Source organism: Mirounga leonina, unplaced genomic scaffold, assembly GCF_011800145.1.
Source record: "Mirounga leonina isolate KUSES-001 unplaced genomic scaffold, KU_Mleo_1.0 Mir_175, whole genome shotgun sequence".
Taxonomy (NCBI): domain Eukaryota; kingdom Metazoa; phylum Chordata; class Mammalia; order Carnivora; family Phocidae; genus Mirounga; species Mirounga leonina.
Genome location: NW_023270453.1, coordinates 2,010,092 through 2,037,880, shown reverse-complemented (window position 1 = coordinate 2,037,880; position 27,789 = coordinate 2,010,092). Strand labels below are relative to the sequence as shown.

Genomic DNA, 27,789 nt, shown 5'->3' with positions numbered 1-27,789 from the left:
AAAACGAGATGCTCAAGAAAATAATGACTACTTTTTTATTTTAACCTATGCATGTTGTATAGAGAGTTTCAGATGTTTGATCAGCAAAGAAAAACCTGAGAAAAATGAGACATTTGAGTTGTTCCAGAAAATACAAGTTGATAGAATGTAGTGTCTAGAACTTGAATGCAAAGGACAGTGCTCCTTTATTCAAATCTTTTTAACATCCTTCTACCATGACTGAGGTGGTGGGGGCGGGGAGGTACCTTTTTGTTGTTTCTGTGTCTTCCCACCTCCAATCTGCATTGTCTCAGAGTGATCCCCAAAATTCATTACTAGTAAATAGAAATGCTCCTTCACCATTTCTCTTAGAGAGATTAGGTGCAAAGTAACACAACAGATTGCCCACTTCCTTTTTTTTTTTTTTTTTCTTTTTGTGCTCTGCAGTTAACTCCTTCAGGAAAAAGAATCAATTGGGAATGAGAAACATCAAGAGAGTCTTTGCACAGGAGAAATAAAAGCTAATGCAAACCTACAAAACCACGTTTTTCCACACACTGACGTTACCCCCACTCAAAACTAGATGTGAGCGTGGATTTATTGAGCGTAGGCCTTGTGTAATCCTTGTGTTCTCACAACTCGTTGGATGTGGGTACTCAATAAGAGAAAATTTGCCAGTTTTCCTCAAAGTGTTTTCACATCAGCAGAAAGAATCCTGAGAATATCATGGTGATCTTTTTCCAACATAACTTATGAAACACTAAATGTCAGTCATTTGCAATACTGTTGTACTCATTCTCTTTTCAAATTTATCTCTCCTGAGTGATCTAGTCACAGACTACAGAAATGCCTCCTCACAGAAATCGCTGTTAACATGGTGCTTTATAATGCAGCATAATCTGCAGTTGGAAATGCTCTCAGAGACTGTATGATTTTTCAGCTGGAAAATGAATGTAATGCGTTTCTCTGTGGTCTCATAATAAGTGTCTCTGTTGAACTGATCCTACTCAAAAACAGTTTAAATTGATTTAAAATTACTTACCAAAGGTATCACGTTTTATAGAATCAGCTGGTAAATTTTACTTATTTTCAAAATGATATTCAACAACTTATAACTAGTACACCGATTAGGAAATAAAATAATGGAATTTCTAAAACTATTTTTCCAGTACTTTCTACTTATCAAATAAAATATCTCTTTTCAAGAGTGATCCTACATAAATATGAAAGGGTTAGAGTTGAAATATAGACATATATAATAAAATATATCAACCATAAAGTTAATTGATATGGTGCATAGGATTACATAATTATGTAGATATTACCAACACTCAGTGGCGCTCTCAAAAATATTATTCTCTAATTTTAATGCACAAATTTTTATCCACATAAATAGAAAATGAAAATGCAAACTATTTTGCATGTTTTGAAGCCTTACCTCAGAAATAAAAGCACCGATATTTTTTACATGGTTTAGCATGGGAGTGTCAGTCACAAATGTACACTTGTCCTTAGACTTTTTATACTCTTCTTTATAATGAATCTAAAAGAGAGAATAATTTACAGAAGATGAGAAAGAAGAAAAACAATTTTAATGCCCCTCTTTTGAACAGAATTACTTGAGGAAGTCTGTTTTCTAAAGTAAATACTCAAATGAGGAATGATGCTCAAAACCAGCCAAATCAAATAAATGGATATCTAGCACAGAACCACAAAGGTGATGAGACACAGAAAAGAAAAGACTGTTCTTTAGATAAGTAAGAGTCCTGTTATCATCAAGGATCATGGGGGCGGAGGCACAGTGACTATGTGTCCTGTCTGCCCAGCTTTCTCAGCATAATTATTCAACACTCTCATTTCATTCGACAAGTGTCCTAGTTTATTGTTACTTTCAAGCCACTGACTGAACAGTTAAGCCTACAATCAAACAAAAACATAGCTGCCTACCTCTAGGTTTAAGACAAGTAGTCATCAGGACAGATGGAACCAATTAAGAAGTAGAGGCAGAAATCAAACAATGGAGATTACTGTTAGCATCATTACCTATACATGCTGAATTAGAGGAAGGGGCTCAAACAGTAGCCATGATGAGCTTCCCTTATACTAATTAATTCTGCTCAAATCAAACTTACCCAATTTAGGGGCACCCATAGGCCTCCCTATCTGCCTCCCCTGAAGGGGGAGGAAGAGCAGAACCTGCCCTGAAAGCTTGCCACATGGTGGAGATCATTCCAGAACGCTATGGATAGGCAGATGCACTAGAGAAAGTCCAGAGAGGCTGAACTGAGCATGCTCATTTCTTCTCTCAAACTCAGTAGTAAAAGGAGTTACTCTTTTCCCCTTGAGGAGAGGCCAGAATTGTTACTCTGGGGGGAGACCCTGCATGAACACATGAGGCGAAGTCAGGAACTATATGGGCAAGGCCCTAAAATGTAATCCCACTCTCATGCTAATTGCCACTCAATCTGAAAACTGGTGAGGCAAAATTTATGACCAGTTGAGAGGATGAAGGTAATTTGCTAAAAGTTGTATCATCCTGTAATAAAGTCATGTTTATCTACCCAAAACTGTAAATACTTATGCTGAAAAAAATGTCCCAGTTCAGATGATAAATTACATGGTCTCCCTAATTATAACCTAAAAGTGAAGTTGAGTTGACCATATACCGGGTTCTTAAAGGACGTGACTAACACGATGTTGCGACACTAACATTACATCGAGATTTGCCACAGGTAAACCTGACTTGAGGGGCATAATTCGACCTGAGGTGTGACCAGATAGGAACATACTAAGCAAAATACCGTATCTCACTGCTGTGACTCTTAGGTATGAGACGCCTACCGCATTACACATTTGCTTTATTCATGAAATCAACACTGGAACATATTTATCTTATCTGAGCTCTAAATTACTTTTTTTTCTTCTCAGAGATTAGCCCTAATTTTAGGGCTCTGCAAATCACCCTCCTCAGTCACTAGTAATTAAACAGTTAATGGCAGTATGATAAATAGTAGGCTATTTTGATCATAAGGAGAGAAAAAAAAAAGTATCCCCATTATATAATTAAGTGTGAGAGAAAATAACCTATCATTAGGTTTAAGTTTGGCTCATTATTTTTATCTTTTGCCACTATCTTCTCCCCCCTCACAGTCACATTCTTGACTGCAGTGGTGTATGCAATGGCCACAGGGTCCCCGGATAGGCTCTGACCTGAGCAGAATGTTCAGGACAAGAGCACAAGATAAGGGTGAAGTATTTAGTTCCTTCACTGTGCAGGCAAATAGTTCAGTCTTAAGTGGGGTCTCCAGTCCTTTCTTTGGTCTTAAAAGATAGGTACACACACACATACATACACACACACACATATTATTTGCTTATTGTCACTCCTATTGTATTTCTAATGAATTTTACCTGAGTCATGATAAGCAAATGATCTTACATTTTTATATAAAGAATGCTACATAGTGTTAGCCTTCCTCTACCAAGATAATAGAAAAAGATAGATGGGTGGGAACTACACCGGTGAGGGACACAACATCCCAGGTGAAATAAAATCACTGAATAGACGGCCACTTCCTACAGAGCCATGGCCCCATCTATTGAATAGACTGCCTATGCGACCCCATTCTTTCCCAATAACAGAACCCAGATGTATTTATGAGAGTAGCCAGACCCTTGCCCCAGTCCCAGAGGATGAGTTGCTCTAAATCAGACACGGTTTGCTCCTTCCCCTTAGCCAGCGACTGGCCTCCCCTGGTGCCCAGCTCTGGCCACAGGACATTTATAGAAGTCTTCCCAGCAGTGTTCCTGGTGTTTCTGGGGCAAAGGGGAAAGACTTGCTGGCTCAGCCCTTTGACACTTTTCTCTTCCACCTTTCCCAGTCATAGGGATGCAACAGCCATGAAGTCATCACAAGGCAATAAGTCACCATACTAATGATGACAAAGCAGAAGGAAAGGAACCTGAGAGCCTGAGAGTATCTACCATACCAAGACTGGACCCTTTACCTCCACACTTCATTATGTGAGAATGAAAAATCCCACCTATATGTTAAGCTTCTATGTTAGGGTCTTCCTGTCACTGGTGGCCATCTGCACTCATGACCAAGATACTATCCAAGTTACTTTCTAATAGGAAAAAAAAAAAAGGTGGGCAAAGTTGATGACTTAATACTCAGTAAGACACCCCAAATATTTACCTTCTGCTCTGACCACACCCATTAATCCCACCATGTCTCAACTACAATTAGAGTTAAATCAGTTCGGTGATGCTTTCTCCTCTTAGCCCAGTCTCTTTCACTTGGTATGACAGTAGCTAATGGCTGACCTTGGATGACAGATGTAGAAATGTCTGAGGATATTTCCTTTTACAGGTACTCTTTTTTTTTTAAGATTTTATTTATTTATTTGAGAGAGACAAAGAATGTGAGCAGGGGTAGGGGCAGAGGGGAAGGAGACAAGCAGATGACCCACGGAGTGGGGAGCCTGACACGGGGCTGGATCCCAGGACCCTGAGATCATGACATGAGCCAAAGTCAGACACTTAGCTAACTGAGACACCCAGGCGTCCCTCCTTTTCCAGGCACTCTTAACCAAAAGTATCGAGAAAATCTTCTGTCAAATGGAGCCATATTGGCTCAATGGATCGAACCCTGGAAGAGAGAACAGCAGTCCCCTCACTCTGTGGTGATGGGGCGGAGGACGCTCCAAGCTAAGGCTGCTATGCCAGGTTCTCTTAACACAATCAGAGCTCTCTCTGGAGGGATAGTCGTGGAATCTGATGCTTTTAGCACTGGAAGGATTTACCCACGACAATGTTCATTTGCCTGGAAAATATTCTTTTTGCTGCCATGCGAGTGAATACCCTCAAAGGGGTTGAACCAAAACACTGGGTCACAAGCTTCATGCAGATGTGGCCAAACTCACTCTGCAGACACTCTTGATGCCTAATTTATAAGAAACACACAAAAATATCTCCTTTAACCTAATATGTTCTACGACCACCTGACAAAAGGCTACTAGATCCATGATTCTGATGGCTCAATATAGTTAATAGGCTTGACTTATTCAAGGAATTCATTAGATAGTTGACCAATAGGCCCAGAGAGAGAGAATATCTGGGGGAATAAAAAGCATTATGTGGTTAACAGAAAAATAAAAGAGGCGACCTCAGAGGACCAGGTAATTTGGGAGAGTGAGTTATGCAGAGGGAAACCAGGTAGAGCAAAAAAAAATGGAAAAATGCCTCACACTGATGCCCCATAGTGAAGCCACCTGACCTGAAAAACATCCATTTCTTTCTAGGGAGAACTGTAAGTCCCTGGACTTATTTCTAGATCATTCCTATGCAACATTAGTGACACAGACCACAGTACTATATGTGGGGTGCCTGGCACACAGCAGAAGAGGAACAACATGATGATGGCCAAGGTCTGGGAGTCGGGCAGACCTTGTTTCAAATCCCAGGTGTGTGGCCCACTAGCTATATGGTTTGGTGAACAGAACGTGAGGCCACTTCTCACGGCTTCAAGGTGAAGACCCATGCAGACCAGGCAAACAAGACGCCAAATTCACCTGAGGACGCGGGCTACAAAGAGATTGCCTTCAAACAGACAAAAAGGCTCAGGTAAACACAGAGATGCCCCTCTGGGATACAAGGGATTGGAAAACAAATGAACAGACCTGAAGGTTTGTCTTTAAGTTTGAGACCCGGGAAAAGGCCCTTGCACTAAATGAAATGTGGGCACTAACTGAGGGGAACCGTCAGAAGCAGGAGAGGGCCTCAGCTGGAACTCCCATCTAATTCCCTGGGACCATTCGTCCACTTCTACATCGGTTTCCGCTCCGTGACTGCCGCAACTCAAGTACACATTTTAGACAACCATCTAGTAAGGCAGACAATAGAATAGACATGAGAACTTCCAATGTAATTTCATCAGCTCCATATAAAAACACCGATGACGCTGACCGTGGATAAAGCAGTTTGTACTTAAATACCTTTTCAACCAAACTTCGAAAACCTAGAAAATCTATTGGGTCCAGTACATAAAGTCCTTCCAGAAAGTGTAAATTAAAATTTGTTTTTAGAATGATGGTACAAACTCCTCTTTTCAGTTTTGTTTTAGAGACAAAAGAAGTCCTTGTTCAGACTCTTCATTGGTAAATATAAAAATTCCAAAAATTAAAAAAAAAAAAGTATCTTAAAAAGTATGGAATTCTATTTTGAAAGAAAAGGTGAGCACGTACACAGATATAAATTAGGCCACAATCTGTGATCTAAATATTTAAGTACAGAGATTCTGCCATGCAGCATAAATCTATAATAAACAGAAATTACTCCCACGCATTTGATTTCTCCTACATGGGAGAGGACTAACAGGGCTTTGGCTTTTGCAAAATGGTAAAGGCCATGCCCCTCACCATAAGGTTGGTTTTACAGTCACTGAAAAATGATCTTATCCAAAACAACTCCAATAAAATCACCTACTCACTGAAGTTGCCACTTCGGTTCCAATGGTTTATATAATATACTTTAGCTCATCCACAATTACCCTTTAATAAAAAACATAACAACGCTGGAAGAGGTACTATTTCTGGAGTTATGAAACTTCAGGTTTTAAATAGTAGCATTCCCAGGGGTGCCTGGCTGGCTCAGATGGTTGAGCGTCTGCCTTCAGCTCAGGTCATGATCCCAGGGTCCTGGGATCGAGCCCCGCGTCGGGCTCCCTGCTCAGTGGGGGGCCTGCTGCTCCCTCTCTCACTCCCCCTGCTTCTGTGCCCTCTCTGGCTGTGTCTCTCTGTCAAATAAATAAAATCTTTAAATAAATAAATAAATAAATAAATAAATAAATAAATAAATAAATAAATAGTAGCATTCCCATTACCAATATTAGTGTAATCAATAACAGTAAAGCTAAGATAAACTGTGCAAGGAAATATACAGAAAGAGCAAACACAGCAGAATGGCTAAGGCCAAGAGGGCTTTGTGTTCAATCCTTTTCCCCACTGCTTAACTGTGTGACCCAGGCAAGATACTTAACCTCTCTGAGTCTTTGTTTCTTCACCTCTAAAATGAGAAAAACAGTGGAACCCATCTTAGAAGCTGCAATGCCTGGCACATAGTCCTCGATAAATCTTAACTAGGCTGATGTTACTGTTGTTGTCATCATTCCATCAGTATTATAGTTTACAAAGAACTTTCACATGCAGTAGCTTAGAACTCTCAACAATAGCACAGAGAAATACTCCATTTAAAATTCAATTACATTACACGTCAAATATATGGAAAGAGTATGATTCCCACCATCCTCTGGCTCTTTCTGACAAGCCACAAGGAGACAGAGAGTCATATATAAAATGTTACTGGGTGGATACAAAAATAATTTACAGGTGTAGTAGTTAATAAACACTAACATCTCTTGAGTGCTCACAATGTTCCAGACAGTTCACTAAACATTTCAGATGTGTTACCATTACTTAAAGAAACTGTAATAGATGTTGCCCTTGAGGAACTGAGCCCAGTCCCATTACATGCCCCAACGTTACTGTTAAATTGATGTAGGCAGGTTGACTTCAGAGAACACGCCAAAGTACCACCCCACTTCCCCGAATTGACGTCCTTTGAAAACAAACATTTGCAAAATATTCTGATCACTTTGCTCATTAACTACAACAGAAACGGCCAGTATTGTGCTCGCTTCTCTAAAGACGCAGGCCCTATTCACTTTTCACAAGTCATCTCTCCTCTGCACCGGCAACTCTCTTACAGTCATGTTAATGAGAGCATCTAAATGCTCTTCCCTGGTGAGCAATACTTTTTCCTTGTGCTTCTAGAATTCTAGTTTACGTACTTACTGGTTTACCATTACATAACTACTAGTGTATATATATGTTACATAGTTCTACTATTCTAGGATTCCCCGGAGATAGGATATACACTGATCCCAGTAATGAAAAAAGTCATGAGAAAAATGCTCCTTTTTACTCATACTGTCATCATCTAGTTCAGGATTCTTACCATGCAGTTCAGTAGCCCATGAACCCCAGATTATAAATACATCTTACGTATTTATATACATATACATATATATATACAATATACAAAATTATATATTTGTTTTCTGGTTTTGAAAACTATTGCATTCATCAGAGTCCTCGAAAAATCCCCAAAGTGTTTTTTAAAAAAAACCATTCATTTAGACAGAGATCCTCCCGAAATAAATTCCATCACCATACAAATTTTAAAAGGCTTTGTGGTTCACACACAGAATGTGCTCTGAAATTTCAATGCTTTATGATTTCTTGCCAGAGTGACAGTGAAATTCATAAGGGACAGCACTCTGGATTAAGACCACGGAGACCTGCTCCTACAGAAATTCTCTGTATAGGTGACCTTGAGGAAATCAACGCAAATTTCTGGACTTAGTTCCATGATCTGGAAAATAATTGTGTTTTAACAGATGATTGCAGGGTTTTCTCCCCAACTCAATGATTCGATGACATAATAGTGCCCCACACACACTGCAAAATAAGAAAAAAATTCCTTAAGCCACTTACATCACTAATGAGTTTGGTGCATTTTCTGGCCAATTCCATCCTTAGGTCTTCAATAACAGGCTTAAAAAACACCTGTCCAGAAAAACAAGGAAAGGAAATATTTTTTTCTAAAGATCAACTTAGAGGAACAAATACCCTTCTTCAGCTGGTGTGTTCCCACTCACCGTGTCATTTTCATCTTCTTCTTCCTCTGTTTTTCCCTCTTCCATTTCATCTTTTACATCCTCAAATATAGGGACCCTCATTTTTACTCTATGTATAGAGGTGTTTTTTCTTTTCTTTTCTTTCTTTTTTTTTTTTTTTTTTTTTTTTGAATTCTCGGGAACAGCCCCTTTCTCTGTACTACAGCACCTTTGAGCTCTTGGAGTCTCTGGTGTTCTGGCAGAAATGACCTTGCCCAGGCCTCATCCCTATTTAGTTCACACTTCACCCTCTTATCACAACTGCGTGTGAGTGGATGGATGGGATTGCGGAGGTCAGCCAGGGCGAGCCTCCCAAGTGGAAATACCACTCCAATGGGCAAAATTCAATTTTGTGACCTTTTAAAGTCAACATTCTCTAAACTGGGTAAGCAATCCAAAAGAGACCATTTATTTATATTTCACTAATTTAATTCATTCATAAAATAGTTTGAGAGAAACTTAAAGATTGTGGGAAAAATGACTCCACTATAACACTCAAGATAGCAGAGCCCAAAGCCTGTTATCTCAAAGATTTCTCAACTCCATCTAAATAAAGCTTTTGCTGGGACGTCAGACATATCTCGGATTTGGTATAGTGAATCCAGATCATTGAAACCTAAGTTAAATTTTTTATGAGACATACACATACTTCTCACATTCTAAAAGGTACTAACTTTAAATTAGCTAATTAAAGGCTAGTAATTTATTATGAAAAGCCCTTTGAACCACTTCAAAGAATCTATTCTGAGTTAATTATGACTGTTAATCTTATATTGCTATTGTATTATTTTAATTGTAAACATCATTAAACATGAGAAGTTGCAATTAACATAGGTTGATATATCATTTAAGAATTCTAGAAACATCATTGTTTCAAAAAATAATAACCATGCTCTTCCAATTCTGCCCATTGTGTCAATTTTTATAAATTCACTAGCTTTTATATTATAAAATATTCACTCTTTATATAATCCTCAATGTGTACTGCATGCCTGGAAAAGCTTGGAAAAATATTTATAATGTAACATGTGTCATCAGTTATATAATTAAAAATATATTTCTCAAAAAATCCTTTATTGTCAACTTAGGCAATAACAAGGGTCTATGCAACTCATAATTTGTCATTATTGATTTTCTTCTTAATTGCCTTGGCCTTACCTAAACTAAAAATTCTGACAAGAAAAATATTCTAACATCTATATGATATAGATTATTCCTCAAATTGTTTTCCATGAGGCTAAAATTCCACAGAATACTCTGGAGGGGGAAGGAGGTTTCTTAAGCAAATATGTTTCGAAAAACCTGTATATTCATCTCTACCCCTATGACTTAGAGATCCACATGCCATAATGACAAATCAGAAGCTCCAAGAAGACCCACAACCAAGAAAACTGGTTAGGTTTTCTTAATCCAGCATTTCTGAAACATGAAATCCTATTCATCTAATCTAATCTTATCTACCTACTTACCTACCATTTTTTAATGATACCCGATGCTCCAGAAAATTAACATTCTTCTGTGAAGTATTACTTAGGGAAACATTATCCTACTCTGAAAAAATAATGTATTCTAGAATAGTTGTTGGTCTTTTCATGAGATGATTTTTGATACAGGCTAACTTAATGGCATCACATATCCTGCTTACTAGCAAAATGCCAAAAAGAAGTCCCCAAGGGCACTGAATTTGGAAACCTTCACTTTTAAAGTAACAACTATGTTATTTTAAACATAGCTGTGTAGAGAATTCTACAAGGAATCTCTCTGCACATTATATTTGTTCCATAAGGGAGCAGAATGTCTGACCTCTGTTTCCCTCAAGTCTTCTGTCAAAAGACTGTTCTAATATTCTACAGAAGATCTATCACATAATCTTTATTTGGAAAAAGGGAAGAGCAATTTCTGTAAGCTTTTCTATCAAACTTCTAGAAGCATGAGGAGAAAATTTCACCAAAGCTGCTTCAGATGACTTGTGTCGCTCATAGTGACATCTAATCCCATAGTGAGTTACCTTCAGTGAACTGCAATGGCTGCTTTTCCTCATTTCCCATCATGTAATATGTGCTTATTGACTCTCCACTGTGCTGGAAGAAAATAACCTGTTGAGATTATACACAGAAGTTCTGAAAGCAAAACCAAACACCATACACAAGGTAAACACACATTTTCCATTTGTGGATTTTAGAGTCAGAATTTTAAACCCAGAGGGATCCTTAAGAAATCAATCTTACTGGGGCGCCTGGGTGGCTCAGTTGGTTGAGCGACTGCCTTCGGCTCAGGTCATGATCCTGGAGTCCCGGGATCGAGTCCCGCATCGGGCTCCCTGCTCGGCAGGGAGTCTGCTTCTCCCTCTGACCCTCCTCCCTCTCGTGCTCTCTGTCTCTCATTCTCTCTGTCTCAAATAAATAAATAAAAAATAAAATCTTTAAAAAAAAAAAAAAAGAAATCAATCTTACTAAAAGCCCTCTCTTTTACAGAGGACAAAATTAAGACCAAGAGAAATTAATTATTTGTCTCATTCACAAAGTTACTCAATGGAATACCAGGACCAAAGCTTAATCAGAGCTTTACGTTCATTCATTTAAATAAGTGTTGCTATGTCAGACACTGACTGTGCTTGGTGCTGGGGATGTAATGGTGAATAACCATAGTCTGTGCTAAGATAAGGCAGGAAAAAAAAAAACATCATTCAAGACGTGCTGGATGAACCCCTTAATGGATTGTTTGGCAAGCAACATACATTATTTCTTCTGATTGAATGGATCTTCTTTTTTTTTCCTCTCTCCTCTAAGTATGATATAAAATTCATGTAAAGTTTTCTTGAAAACATTTTAAGCCTTGCACTTTATCACAGCAAAGCTCTCTTGTCAGTAGCTCCCAGATGCAACTTGGGAAATAAGAAGAAAGTTCTTTATGGATAGCTATCATGTTTCAAAATTCCCTATCTCCCTCTTTTTTTTTTAACCAAGTTAAATGTCATGTTTAATATATATCTTCACTTTGGGGCACCCCAATAAGGGAATATCAGTATAACTGCCAATCCCTTTTGCTTATTGTGTACTTTATGTATGTTGCCTACCTCTTACTTTAGTACTCTACCCATGCCCTCATACTGAATGAGACCAACGTGGGGATCACATTATTTATGGCAAGACCCTCGACTTCCCTCTATGACTCTCCCACATCTTCTAGGGCAAATTTTTTAATCCCTCTCCACCCTAATTCTCCATAGTTAAAGAGAAAAACCAAATTGCCAGAAGTTATTAAAAGCAAAGCAGTTAAAAAATAGCAAAGCTTCTCATAAACACAACATTTGTCAACTGTCCAACAAAGTTATACAGTTCCAGGAAAAGCACTTGATATGAAAGGGTCTTCTCATTTCACCGGGTAAGACTCTATAATATCAGTATGTGTTTAAAGGCCAGAAGAGCCTCATACAGCCTAACAGCCTAAAGATAAGGGCTAACTTGCATATTACAATACAGAAGTCTTCTTTTTTTTAAGGTTTTATTTATTTGAGAGAGAGAGAGAGAGAGAGGGAGAGGGAGAAGCAGACTCCCCACTGAGCAGGGAGCCCGATAGGGGCTTGATCCCAGGACTCTGGGATCATGACCTGAGTCGAAGGCAGACGCTTAACCGACTGAGCCACCCAGGTGCTCCCAAAAGTCTTTAATCTGTTTAGAGTTTGATGTTTTTGTGTAAGCAAATGTATTTCCATAGCAACTGCCAGGTCCCAGGGGTGATTCAGGTCTTGGGACAGAGCCCCTGGCCAAGGAAACTCCTGTGTACGAACAACACCTGTCCTGCAGTGTTCCCCTGTCTACAGGGCTCTTAAGGTCATGTGCAGTAAGAATTGCCCAGATTGTGATCAATGTTTCATACTGACATCACTTTTTCCTCTTTTCTTGATAGTGATAGAACATGTGCTTTTTGCCTACATGGTGATGAGAGACTTGCAAATGAAAATCCATAATAATTAAAATAGATGGAGATTCAGTTCTGAGTTGAGGGAAAACTTCCAGAGATAAACTGAATTTTTCCATCTTAGGAATCAATTCAAGATTTCTTATTACAAAATATTCCCCCTGAATGGTTAGATGAGAGAGCAATTAGTTCATCTGACTTGTTTGCCTGTCTTGGCAGTCTTTCATAGACTTGTTTTCAGTTGCCTGGGTTTTTTCTTTTCTTTCTTTCTTTCTTTTCTTTTTTTTTTTTTTTATGACTACCTCCCAGAAGTCTCAGTTGAACCCCTGGTCGTTTTACTTCTGCCTCACATAGTTCCTCACAGTTTGGCAACTGTCCAAAAGAGAACTTTACTGGTAGATGAGGGGATGAAATTGTTTCTTCAAACCAGAAATGTATGCTCTCTTGGGCAATTTGTCTTCTTTATAAAAGACAAGAGCTTCACTTAATATTAGCCCAATCTATTTTTACAATTTACATTCATTAAGCCCATCTTCTCCTTTTTAATGGTCGTTTCATTACTGTTTGTTAATTAGAAATCAAAAGAATACAAAGCAACCTGAATAATTGTCACCATTACTAATTATCCCATTAAAATAAGATTTAATAGAATGGGGGTTTTTTTGTATTCATGTTCCTGTTTTCACAAGTAGAGATCCTGTTCACAAACGAGAGCTATATATCTAAACTGGTATCAGAGGAGGAGAACAACAAGAAACTGCAAATCATTTTTGGCACAATTTCCGGGTCAGGTGTGGTTGGGATGCCAAAATCAAAAGTATTGTTCCAGATGTATTGAGGGGCATGTGTTCTCATTCAGAGTCCACATTTACACGAGCATCCAGCGAACTGAAGGACTTTGATTTAATTCACTGCTTACTTGAGACATTAGTTCAGTATAAACAACAGTGAAGCTCATACAGTCACTTCCACAGGCCTTCCTGCTGGGAGAAGCCCAAGGTCTGAGTGGCCTCTGTAAGCCTTGTAACCAGAACCAAAGGGCCAGGCTCAATCAAACAGCTTGGCTATACCAAAAAGTATCCCTTTCCTAGAATTTCGTGCGAGATGTGTCAGGAAGAATTGTGAAAGACTTTGAAACTGGCAAAAAAATAAAATTTACCTCCTGTGTTATCTAGTGTTACCTTCTGGGTAATTTGGCCTTTTGCTGTCTGAACTGCCTCATGAGACCATAAAATGTTAAAAACTGGTAACAATGCTAATGATGCTTTATCCATACAAATGCAAATTAATTGTGTCCTGGGGAAAAGCAATTGATTACTGGTCCTGTCAATAGAGCTTTTTGCCTTTATTTCTAAATTCATTTCAGCAATTCCTTATTACTCATTCTCCAAATTCACCTTTGAACCAATCTTAACTTCTTACTGGTGCCCTCATTCACTAATGAGTTAAAATATTTTAAGTGTGTTTATTTTGTCTTTCATGAGAATCGTGATTTCACCATTTTTAAAAAAAAAAAATCCTTTAACAGATAGAAATGCTTTAATTATCCTCATTGCTTTCCTTCAACATTTGGCAAAAGTAGAAAAGAAGTTACCACCGGACAAAGCACTCGGCTCTCCACTGTGAAATACAGTTGTAACAATGTTTGGTGTTTATTGAAATTAGCTCTTTGTTGTGTTTTGTTCTCAGGCCTGATTTCGCTTGACTATTGGCAAATGCCACATGTGTGCTTTTATATACGTACATTCTCACACAACACACAAACACACACACACCATACACACACATACACACATGCACACACACACAACACATACACATGCACTGGAGCAGAGTTAATTCACCACAGCTGCCAGTTAGTTCCCTCTTGAAAAGCATACAAGGCCTCAATAAATGCAAAGACTTAATTACTTCTCACATCTGGAAAAACTTGAATATGAGAGTGGATTTATTGAAGAAGCTCTTTGCTTGGCTGTCAACACCATATCAAGAGCCAGAGAGAGCACGCGGGCTTGATCACTGTTGGCAATTCTTTAACTCTTCAGAGATAGATGTCCTATCAATTAATTCATAACATGTCCTAAGCAGGGACAAGATTTATGAATTTTATGAAAACACGGGGAAGTAAATGATTTCCTAGTGGTTTATGGAGAAAAGCTGTTTTTGTCATGTTTTCAGGGGGGAAAAAAATCAGGTGGTTTTTTTTTTTTTTTTTTTTAGATTTTATTTATCTACTTGACACACAGAGAGATAGCAAGAGCAGGAACACAAGCAGGGGGAGTGGGAGAGGAAGAAGCAGGCTCCCCGCGGAGCAGGGAGCCCGACGCCGGCTTGATCCCAGCACCCTGGGATCGTGACCTGAGCCGAAGGCAGATGTTTAACGACTGAGCCACCCAGGTGCCCCTCAGATATTTTTTAAAATGAGAAAATCCTCAAATTCTAAGCAAAGAAGGGAAGGTTTGGGGGTTGTAGAGCACATTAAAACAGACAGCCATTAGAACAATAATTTACATAAACACATGCAAAGCTAGACGATTTTGCCCCTTTTGGAGAGAGTGTAATGATGTTCCTTAAAGGGAAATTGGGGAGTTACATGAGCTCATAACAAGAAGATTTAGTAGAAACCAATCAATGGGCAGATCTCCCTCTAGAGAGGATATTTAAGCCAGAATTAGACAGAGTGATGGGGTTTAGGGAATGCATCCAAAGAGCATTTGCAAAGACCCAGAGACAAGAGTTGGAGGAACCAAAAGTTCAATGTCACTGGAGAATACAATGGAGAGAGAAGAGGACAGCAGAGGGACCTCAGGGGACAGACTGATGAAGTAAATGGGCGGAAATCACTTATCCTAACACAAAAAGCTTAAGCCAGTTTGAACCATGAATCCTTTACAAGCAACACAGTTCCTGGTCAATTAACTGCGGAAACAGCACCTTTACACCTCCTCTATTCCCTTCATATGCCTCGGATTTAATTTTTACCCCTTCATTTTACCATTAGCCAATTTAAATACACTGTGTATCTGGAATTCATGAAAATTCATAGTGAAGAAATCACTTCCAGGTTTGTTAGTTTAATGAAGAAAAATATTCAAGGGAAATACATGTGTGTTATATATCCCCCCAAATAAATGGAATTTATGTTAAAGTGTTTAAAATACAAATTTCACACTTCCACATTTCTACAATTACAAGTTTATTATTGGAATGCACCTATTTTTTTCTACTCTTTCCTAAGTAAATATCAATGTTTCAGCAGAAACCTTATAGCATCCAATTACTATACCTATGTTCACTAAGGATTTGTTTTATCCTGAAATCATGATTTTTTTTTTAAGATTTTACTTATTTATTGAGAGAGGGAGAGAGCACACACAAGCCAGGGTGTGGGGAGGGGGAGAAGGAGAAGAAGCAGACTCCCTTCAAAGCAGGGAGCCCAACATGGGGCTCAATCCCAGGCCCCTGAGATCATGATTTCACCATAGTTGTAAGCCAGAGAAAAAACACAACTGATCCTCACAAATTCAGAACTTTTGAAGCTCTAATTTCTGCTTCTTTCTTATTCCAATTGTTTCCATGGATGTATAACTCAAAATATAACATAATATCAAAATAGGATCATAGTTAAAGCAAATCCATAATTAAAACAGCTGTATAGTGATGTTTTAAAACAATTGGTACCCTTTGAATAGTGAGGACTAGTTGAACATATATTGGGGGTAATTTCTGAGTACTTTACCTTCTTTATTACTTAATATGTGTGTGTGTGTGTGTCTTCATTTATTTCACCATGCACCAATATTTTTGTGTGCATTCTATGGGCCAGGCACTATTTTAATCTCCTCAGATAATCAATGAACAAAACCGATAAACATCTCTACCCATCTCTCCTATAGCAATCACATATTTGTTCATCAAATATTGATTGAGCATCTATTTTATGCCATGAGCTGTAATAAGCATTGCATCCCGGGGGTATTTCAGATACTGAATATACATATGATAGTCAATATTCACTAGGATATTCAGTGAAATATATGAATTTTCTTAGACTATGATAAAATTTGTTGGACTTATAAAACCTACATTTCAAGAAAGTAGCAGCACGTTTTAAAGATTTTCTATCAATGTTCAATTAATTTTATAGATGTCTATTTTCTATCGTATTTTATACTTTATACCTATACATGGTTTTCTCCATCCTTTTTTTTTTTCTCAAACTGTGTGTGTGAAGTTTTCCTTCATAACCCCAATATGTTTGGCATATTTTTTATTTGCTCCTAAAGTAGCATCCCTCAGGCAATGGTTACCTGTGATGTTTTAACTATTTCAGAAATCATTCTCTGGAGCAGCTCTGTCTAATAGAAATATAATGTGACCTACATATGTAATCTTAAATATTTTAGTTGCCACATTAAAAAAACATATCACATTGATTATAATGATATAGTTGATTCAACTCAATTTATCCAGAATATTATCATTTGAACAGGTGATCAATATCAAAAGGACTGGGATATTTTACATTTTTTTATACTGTCTTTGAAATCCAGTGTATTTTAATCTTACATTTCCAGTACATCTCAATTCAGATGAGCTCTTAGTGGATAGTGATTATCCAATATGCACAGTGTAGCTGTATGTAATGTCATAAGACTGTAAATCATTAGCTCTTTTTCATTTTGATTGTATATACCTTAAATGTGAAAAAGATACATTTAATATTAAACTTCTTAAGATGAGAATTTCAGAATCCTAATAAGCAAGCAATAAAAATTGCAATCTAATTTCATTTCCAGACCTATTTAAATCAGAGTCCTCTGTATGGGAATGTATTTTATTAAAGGTTTAAATTGTTCTTATAAATAATGAATTAACTCTTTAAATGATGTTTTAATTAACTTCACCAAAGGTGTATTTTCAAAATGCTATCTTGTTTCATTAATGAGAATGACATATTTAAAGCCCCAGCAGTTTTCAGGATAAATATTCACTCTTTAATTATCTAATAAATAGATGATTATATGAGTGAATAATAGATATTCACTCTTTATTTCTCTACCTAAATATAAAAAAGTCCAAACAGTGAAATATCCTCCATTGGTCCTCCCATTTTGAACTCATATAACCCAATTTAAAACACACCAGCAACTGCTTATCAGTTGGGCTAGGTAAATCCTTTTTAAACCATGTTATAAAGCAGTATTACAATAATACTTTACTAAAGAGACTGATAGATCATTTAAAGAAGCTAAGTGTTTTACTGAAATGAGATTTTTTTTCTATTAAAAACTTTAAATTTTCAAATTCTCAACAGAGAAGCCCTTGAGCAATGAAAGGAAACAGTATCTTATTTCTGTTCCACAGAGGACCCAGCTTCTTTTCTCCATGGAACCAGCAAAAGTGGATATTTTGTAACTGCTAGGATCTTCAATAATATCTAAATGCAATGAAGTGCTTTGAATCAAAATTACTGTTACATGAAGTGATATCCAAGAACTTGATTTATAATTGTGTTATTCCTCACCCAAGCTCTGCTGAAAATTCTGGAGAAAGTTAAACTTTATACAAAAATGGAAGGCAGTCAAGAACTCTTAGAAGCTCCCTGCTTGGTACTAGGAGAGGGCACAGAAGGGTGACCACTGTATGCCAAGCAGGGTGACAGTGGGCTCTATGTATAAAATCCCATTTAATCCTCACAACACCCATTTTACAGATGAGACACTGGGACCGGGAGTGGATAACTTGCGCAAGTTCTCACACTAAGAGATTCCAACTCAGGTCTATACTGTTTCAGTCTGTGTAAAATCTATGGACACATAGAACAATAGAACACTCAATGACTTTTATTTCTTCCTGGTAGTGATATTATTATTATTTTCTATCATCTTTTTCAATTTCCAACTACCAAGGAATTGATTTAAAGGAAGAGTAATTGTGGTATGGGGACAATTGGATTCCTACAATTGGCAAAAATAAGAACTCCCCAGGAGTCAGAAGTGATGGTAAAGCAGGTAATAATGAAGCATTCAGAGCATCCTGGACCTGGCAGGAACCTAATTTGAGAAACTTTCCCGATTTTTATTAATTAATGGAAGATGTATAAGCAGTAGTAAGCTGGAAAAACAACCATCTCCCCCAGAGAAGAAGGGAAGGAAGGGAGGGAGGGAAGGAAGGAAAGAAGAAAGGAAATGAGGGAGGGAGGGCGGGAAGGAAGGAATGGATGGCTGAGTACAACTGGCTCAGATGAGCTGACATGAGCCAGCAACACAAAACACTGTAAGTAACAACAATTAAGGCCTATATCTCATAGTATATGGACCAAGGGCTGCCAGTCAACCTGAGAAATTAATCTTCCAAATTTTAAAATAGGCATTTCAAGATACAGTTATACCCCTAGTGCTCTTCTGTTCTGTAACTGTACGTTGATGAAATCACACTAACAAATAAGATTTCAAATCTATTTGAATAACACTTTTTCTCTACTGATCACTATGTCCTGAGATCATAAAGTCTGTGTTTGTGGTACTCTTAAACACAATTCAAATGCATAGAAGATACTGCACACACAAATGAAGGAAAGGGAGTGGAGAATAATTTAAAAGGAAGATTTTACTGCCTTTAAGTAGAGCCTACCCTTTCTACATAGCTGCCTTGACGGCCAAAAAGATTTGGTGAGTTTTCTTTTAAAAGGATTCAATGAATAACAGCTTAAACAGTATGGAGTTTCTTCCAAAAATAAAAATAAAAAAAGAAATACCGTATGATCCAGCAATTCCACCTCTGGGCATTTATCTGAAAGAAACAAGAAACACTAACTCAAAAAGATCTGCTCATGTTCACGCCAGCATTATTTACAATGGTCAAGATATGGAAACTACCTAAGTGTCTACTGAATGGATAAAGAAAATGTGGTATGTATATATATACAATGGAACATTATTCATCCATAAAAAGGAAGGAATCCTTGCCATCTGTGACAACATGGATGGATCTTGAGGATGTTATGTTAAATGAACTAAAATAAATAAAATACCAGAGAAAGACAAATACCATATGATCTCATTATATGTGGAATCTAAAAAAAACAAAAACAAAAAACCCACACCAAACCAAGCTCAGATTACTGGTAGTTGTCAGAGGCAGGAAGTGGGGCATAGGTGAGTTGGGTGAAAGGGATCAAAAAGTATCAATTTCCAGCTAAAAAATAATAATTCACAGGGATATAATATATGGCATGGTGGCTATAGATAATAACACTGTATTGTGCATTTGAAATTTGCTAAGAGTAAATCTTAGAAGGTTTCATTACAAGAAAAAAAATTTTTTGTAACTGTATGGTGATGGATATTAACTAGACTTATTGTGATCATTTCACAGTGTATACAAATATTGAATCAGCATGTTCTACGCCTGAAACTAATATAATGTTATATGTCAATTATGCCTCAATAAAAATTTTAAAAAACACTAAAAATTCAGAATATTTCAAGAATTCGTCAAAAATGTTGTGATAGTAGTGACTTTCATAGCATGCATTCCCTGATTTACACATAACTGATAAAGATAATTTGCCAAAAACTGAATTCTCTAGACTTATACTAGGAAAAATTCATCCCAAAATATAAGGACAATAATAACTGTGGTAAAGAAATGCTGGTCTTACATGCACTCTGGGCTGAAAATTCAAAGTTCATTTGACAAAATCATTTATTTTTTAAATGTATGAGTTCTGGCCATTTCTTGTAAATTTATTTTTAAAGCACAGAATAGCTACTTTCAAGGTTTTCTATGACAAACTGTCCAATAAAAGTGAACTCTTTAAAGAGTAATCACACTATGAGGGTCTCTTTTGTGTCAAAATTTTTACTTAAGTATAAAGTTTGCTGTAAAGGAGGTATTTTGCTCACAAATTAACAAAGTAGCAAGGACACCTTTTTTCAAGATTTTAAGCTTGATACCAGACCACTATTATAACCCTATGAAATAATTTTTCTACAGAAATATCACTACATGTGCATCTGATCAAGGCTGTACTTGGTTCCTTATTTTAAGATTTAAAATCACTACATATGTATTTCCTTTGATAATTCTTTATGATATTTACTTTCTCTTGTACAAATAGTCATGAGTTAGGGAAACTTCGGATTTTAATTCGGTCAGAATAAATAACTAAATTGTATTATCCTATATTAAAATATTCACATATATGGATTTTTTAAAAACTTATTACAATAGCTTTAGATTTGCTTATTAACAAACATTATAAGATTTTTTTTTAGAGATCATCTGATTGCCAATTAAGTGTGGCCAAGTCAAAATACAAAAGCTCCTGGAAAGGGGTAAATTATCTATATGATAAAATCAAATTTTCTGGGATAGAGTTGCAAAAGACTTTATTATAAAGAAAATTATGCACAGTTTTATGCTTTCACAAGTGCTTTATTTAACGTATATTTTTTATTATACTTTAAATTCAGTATTGGGGCGCCTGGGTGGCTCAGTTGGTTAAGCGACTGCCTTCGGCTCAGGTCATGATCCTGGAGTCCCTGGATCGAGTCCCGCATCGGGCTCCCTGCTCGGCAGGGAGTCTGCTCCTCCCTCTGACCCTCCCCCCTCTCATGCTCTCTGTCTCTCATTCTCTCTCTCTCAAATAAATAAATAAAATCTTTTAAAAAAAAATAAAATAAATTCAGTATTAATTTCTTTTTTTTTAACTTTTCAAAACACAGCAATAACAAATGTCCTCTTTAAACAAATTGTCTTTGTTTAAATATTCAAAGGTTTAAAGGTTTATGAAATAAGGACTAACTAGTTTTCGAAACACCATCAAAAATGTATCTTTCACAGTACATTCCAGGCTTTTGTGATGTTTCTATTTCGGAGGCAGGATCAGTGATGGTATTTGGAGCTATGTTTGACGAAGATTATAACTGACTCATGAACTATGTTGCAGGGAGGTTTCTGCTCAAGATCTTTCTATTCTACTAAAAAAAGAACACATGCCTGAGATTATATTCCACACTGAACTGATAACAGAACATTACGCTGTTTTCTAGTCTGGCAAAAACACCCTGACGGACCAGGCAAGAATGACTAAAGCACAGAAGAGATTAGAAGCCGCTAACATCTCACTGAATGAATCTTAATTCCAGAACCATCATTGGGAAAAGGGTGAAGGCGGGAACACCATGTCCAGTGTGTGGAACGCAAAGAGCACCGGCCACACGAGGAGGAGTCCCCCGATCTGAGCTCGAAACCCCGCTCTGCTAGTGGCCTGCCCTGGGGTGGCGAGTGTGTCATTTGAAGTCTTTGGTTCTTTATTTTCTCATCTGTCCAGAATTAGATCAGTCTTTCTGGGTTCTGTGATTGTAGGTCACCAAATTCATCCATTAATCGCTGGGGTACAAAGAGTTCAAAGATAAAAACGTCATCTGTCAGCAAATTCTTTTATCAAATCATTTTGGGTTTTGATAACAGTGGAAGTGAAGTAAGCTGTACTGGATAGTAGACAGTGTGCTAAGTCCCTTACATATCTCATTGCACATGCATCAACTCTCTGGAAAGTAAATACTGTCAGAATCCCCACACTGAAGCTCAAAATGTAGAGTAATTTGCTTAAAAGTAACATCAACAGGACTGGAACCAAGATCTTCAGTATGTTTACATAGCCCCTCACCACATAAACCCACTGTGAGTTTCCAGAACTGTGATGCTATGCAGCTGAAATCTACTTTCAAAAATCGCCCTTTGTGTTTGACTACAGGTCAGAAACCAACCAGGTATGACCGAATGGCTAATAAAGCATGGGATATTTATAAAACCTATTCCCATATACATCAATTTGTTTTTAACTGTTACAAAGAAACAGCCTTTAAACAACCACAGGGACATTTTCATAGTCTAGTCTAAAAACTATAGAGTATTAACTCGAGGGATCCATGTATATGAAAGTATAAGTGGGTTCCATGTGCACATAAAATACGGATGAATTCCCAAGGCATGGGAAATCATCAGTGATGTAGCTATGCTGAGTATATTCGTGGGTATGTGTTCCAAAATCGATATAAACATAATCAGTGGGAAATTAAATTCTGATAGAGCCAAGAGTATGGCTTTGAAAAGCTTTTAAGCATTTATCTCCACGATGATCCCATGGGGAGTTCAAGCTTGCTTTTCAAGCAACGGCACTGTCCAAAGCTCTAAAAAGCAGATATTTATCGTACCATTCAATATGTTGTAAGGCTTTCTTGGCAGTTTGACTCAATATGAGAAAATAAAGTTTTTGTGTCATCACAAATGGGGAAGGAAATTGTTATCTTAAGCATTTGTCCCTTTCCTTGTCCCTCAATTTAATTAACATTCTCTCTCAAGGTTATAACAGTAACTTTTCTTATTCTTCACCCTAATAATATTTTAGTTCTGTAAATGTGAATGTGAACATGAAAAAATAAAAACCACTTTTTCAAAATAAACTACATGACCAACACAACTTTATTTTATAATAGTTCTGTTTAGTATTTTCAGTTGTATTACAACCTCCCAAAGGAATGCTTGGAGACTGGCTTATAAGAAGAGTAAATCAATGGCATTGATGTGTTTGAAATACAAATGTATATTGCCCATCTATACAGTATTTTCAAATAATTCAGTATTTGAATCAAAATATCCATACGTGAACTACTATGCATAAATGACTATGTTAGGCATTGCAAGAAATATAAAAACTGAATAAAATCTAGCCTCTCACAGAGATGAAGCAATTAAAGAGTACACTAAAGCCATCAGAGAATTACAGAGAGCTGTGAGGGTTCAGGAGATGGAAGAAATCAGAAATACCAAGGAGACTCTAATCAAGGAACACTGCCTTTGATCCGCACATTATGAGATGAGTCAGTTTTTCATAAGTGAGAAAAGGAAGGATGGAGGACAGAGCACAAGCAAAGACAGCAGAATAGCCAGACGATGGTCCCCATGAGAAATAAGAGCAGCGTGCACAAAGGAGGTGTAGGAGTAAGGAACACTCGAAAGGCAGAATAGGATGGCTGCAAATGTCAAGCCAACCATCTTATATATAATTCAATCAGAAATGTTGTATCTTGAAGTTTTAAGCAGAGGAGTGACCTATAAATCCAATATAGAAAGATTAATCTAGTTGCAACGGACTGACAGGAAAGGGAAGAGAATATCAGAAGATTTCTGCAAAATAGCTCACACCAAAAATAAAGACTGAGACCAGGATCGTGAATTTGCCAGAGGTAAAGATTTGAGAGACACCAGAAAGATGTAGGCAGAGCATCTTGTAGACAAGATGTGAAGAACAAGAGGCTGTTCTAAGGTATTTTGAGTTGTTTAAAGAGAAAGGGCACGGCATGTGGAGTCAAAGGTGGAGTTCTTCAGGTGGAGGATAGCCAACCAGTTAGGTGTGCATGGTGGTCAGATCAGGGCACTGGCTCAGCTCAGGGACAGGGGCCCGAGCTCAGGGAGCCACAGGCATATCATGGAAAAAGCGAAGAGGACAAGTTTCAAAGGCATCGCCTAAAGAATGGCAAAGTGTCCTCCAAAGGCATTGCTGATGGTTCATGCTATACGTAAGAAAAAAAGGAGTCCTGGGTGCCTGGGTGGCTCAGTCGGTTAAGCGTCTGCCTTCGGCTCAAGTCATGATCCCAGGATCCTGGGATCAAGTCCCGCATTGGGCTCCCTGCTCAGTGGGGAGTCTGTTTCTCCCTCTACCCCTCCCCCCTGCTCATGATCTCTCTCTCTCTCAAATAAATAAATAAAATTAAAAAAAAAAAAAAAAGGAGTACTGTACCCCCCTCAGACAAGGTCTCCTGTGAGACAGGACAAATGTTCTCTTTTCTGTTTTCTTATCAATTCTCAAAAACTAGACTACTTTGTTTTAATGGAATGCTTCATTAAAAATATTTATTGAGACACCATTACATGAGCTAGGAACTTAGAATACAAACAAATTTATTATCTTCCCAAAGGTGCTTTTAAAACTGTTTACAGATTCTCGTCTGGTTATAAAAATGACGGATGTTCACGGTTTACTGGAAATAGCAAAAAGCATCAAAACCAAGTGTTTGAAATACTGCATCAGGAATTGCTGTCAAATTTTATCAAATGCTTTTTCAGCATTAGATGGCTTTTCTTATTTGACTTTTTGATTAATATCAACAGCATATTAATTTTATGATATTAATAGATTTCCTAATATCTAACCATCCTTGCATTCTTGGGTAAAATACTACTTGCTCTTGGTAGATTACTTTTTAAATGAATATGATTTCAGGGGTGCCTGGGTGGCTCAGTCGGTTAAGCGTCTGACTCTTGATTTCAGCTCAGATCATGATCTCAGGGTCATGAGATCAAGCCCCGTATCCAGCCCAGCATGGAGCCTGTTTAAGAGTCTCTCTCCCTCTCCCTCTGCCCCTCCCCCTGAATGCTCTCTCTCTCTTCCTCTCTCTATAAAAAAAATGAATAAAATTTCATATCATTTGTTTATATAACAATATGTATGTAATAATGCACATTTATGTTCATGACTAGAGTCATTTATCTTCCCATACTGGAGTTTTCTTTGGAGGCTATTTCCTTTTTTGGGTTCTATGCCAATTTATGTTCCTTGAAAACAGGACAGACTCAGTGATAAAGCTACATTAGTCATGCCAATAAATGTACCTGTGTGAACCATGCTCAGGTCCCTGTGAATCACATGACCTGACTATGCGGCCATAGTTCATTAGACCAGGAGCAGACACTGCACCTGGGGAGAGAAAGTGCACTGGCCAGCCAGTGACTTAGAAGAATATGTTTTGTGAGTTTGAATGAGGAGACACTTAGCTGTAGACAATCAGACGGTGCTGAATGCTGGGGCTCTAAGGCCAGCTCGACTCAGGTAGGTGACTGTTTTTCAATCAGATGCTGAGAAGCAGGCTGAGAAACCCTGTGTTCAGAGAAAAGCAGAGACAAAGAACCATACAAACCCTAAAAGAGATGGTGATTTGCTTTCTAACGACTTCACAATTCCCATGAAGTCCAACCTTCCTTGTTGTAACTGTTTTCTCTGAAATTATCCCATATCCTTCCTATATATCCTTTTTTTTCTTTAGCCATTCCTTGGAATCAAACATCCCTAAGACAATATTAGGGACAGGAGCCTTTTAGAAAGGTAATTATTACATAATATTTTTCAATGTTTTCCTTGGTTATTGTTTTGCTCAGCTTTTCTAATTCCTCTAGCATCGATTTTGGAAGTCTACATATTTCTTTCAAAAATCCATTTCCTTTATATTTTCAAGATTTATTAACATAATGTCCTCTTGTAGATTTTGAATTTAATGATAATCTAATCAGATTCTGAGCTAGAAGAGGTAACTACACAACCAGAAAGATGTTCAAAATTTTAAAGGAATGTATGAGAGAATAAAAATAATGGAAATGGGGATTTTAAATTATCAAGACAACTTTAATAACAAATTTAATATACTCTGATGATTCTAGCTCTCAAGATTTACTTTTTACATATTTTCTTAATAGAAGTTCTTTATAGTACAGAGCAGGGATCCAATAAATGGAAATACATGAACCTATCATTACAATAATATTTCACAAAAAAATACTTTTAGACAGTTACCTGTACAAAGCACCAGCCTTTGAAAATTTTAAGATTGATGCTTTAAATTGATTCTGTAAGCTAACAGAACATATTTATATCAGAGAGTAAATGAACATTCTATTAAAAACATAATAACTAAAACTCATTTCCAAATGTTATCATAACCTTATCACTTAGTTATATAGCATAGTAAGATGTAAAAGACTGTCTTTCTATGATAAATCCTGATTAACTAAGTCATCCCTTATTTCAGAAATAGCTAGCCTTTTATTTCCTACGTGAGAAGTGAAACATAGCGAATCACTAGGTGATTAACCAGTCATCTAGTTTGACAAGATGTTTGATGAGTACAGATTACTAAATGTCAGAATTCTAAAAACACAGGCAAGAATTGTTGCTTATGGAGTTCCTAATTTCTTAGTCTATGTAACCCTGAAATGTAATTGTACTGGAACAGCAACAAAGGAGGGGTGGAAATAGAAGGAAAATCCATTTTATCTTTTTAAATATTGTATTTATTTATTTGAGAGAGAGAGAGCATGAAAGAGCAAGCACAAGAGAGGAGAGGGGTAGAGGCAAAGGGAGAAGCAGACTCCCCACTGAGCATGGAGCCCGATGCAGGACTCGATCCCAGGACCTTGGGATCATGACCTGAGCTGAAGGCAGACACTTAACCGACTGAGCCACCCAGGCACTCCAGAAAATCCATTTTAAATATAAAAAATGTAAAATGTAGGAATATCTAGTCTTATTATGAAATCTTTCTCAGGCAGTTCTGAAGAAAACAATTCAACTTTCAAATACTCCCTAAAAGCTTCTAACCTTGTTTAGGTATAAAATGTGTCCCCAACTAAGCTCCTTAAGGCAACAGACTGTTTTATTCTCTGCCACGAGAGTGACAGATCAGTGATATTTAGAACAGGATATATGCATCTTGCACTGCATTGACTTGCAAGAAAAACGATTAGAATGCCAACTAATATTTTTTTTAGTCTTAAAATTTAAAAAAGAAAACTTTACTGATTTATGGATCTACAGTAACACATGTACATAATTTATAAGTAAATATAAAATATCCTGGGGAATGAGATCAGGGATAGGAACGGCATGGTGAAAAAATGAATTCAGTGCACTAAATTATCAATCTCCTGATGACAGGAACTACCCTGGTTTACCCTAATAATCCAATGTATATATAGAATGGAACAATAAGAGCATTAACTTTTTATAAAATTAAAAATCAGCTTGTGAATCTGAAGTCTACCCTTTTGTTGTCTCCCAGAACAGAGACACATGCAAATGTTGCCAGCAAAACACTCCTTTATAGTCACTAATGTAATTTCACACTGGCCTGATGCATTTCATTCACTTCTTTGTTCAAAATGTCCTCCCCACCCTTTCTCCAAGGGAGCAAATATATAATGGTGATAAAGTTTTCATCTTTCTTACTGATATGTCCACTGATGTCACGGCTAAAGTGAATAGTGGGCTGTGTATTGCTGAGCTGGTTGGCAGTTTGAGGCAGTTCAGA

General features: G+C 37.3%; 1 protein-coding gene across 3 annotated transcripts in view; it reads right to left on the bottom strand.

Moving 5' to 3' along the window:
• The window catches only part of NEBL (nebulette), a 346,705-nt gene that overhangs the window by 100,068 nt on the left and 218,848 nt on the right, over window positions 1-27,789 (bottom strand). Inside the window, exons 1-3 of one of the 3 annotated variants that reach the window (XM_035021515.1) lie at window positions 8,699-8,779; window positions 8,535-8,606; window positions 1,418-1,522 (exon numbers count right to left, since the gene is read on the bottom strand). The exons of the other annotated variants lie outside the window; for them this stretch is intronic. Of the exons in view, the coding sequence (XP_034877406.1) occupies window positions 1,418-1,522; window positions 8,535-8,606; window positions 8,699-8,779 (258 nt within the window). Of the gene's footprint in view, window positions 1-1,417; window positions 1,523-8,534; window positions 8,607-8,698; window positions 8,780-27,789 lie in introns of those variants that run through there. 3 annotated transcript variants of the gene reach the window in all.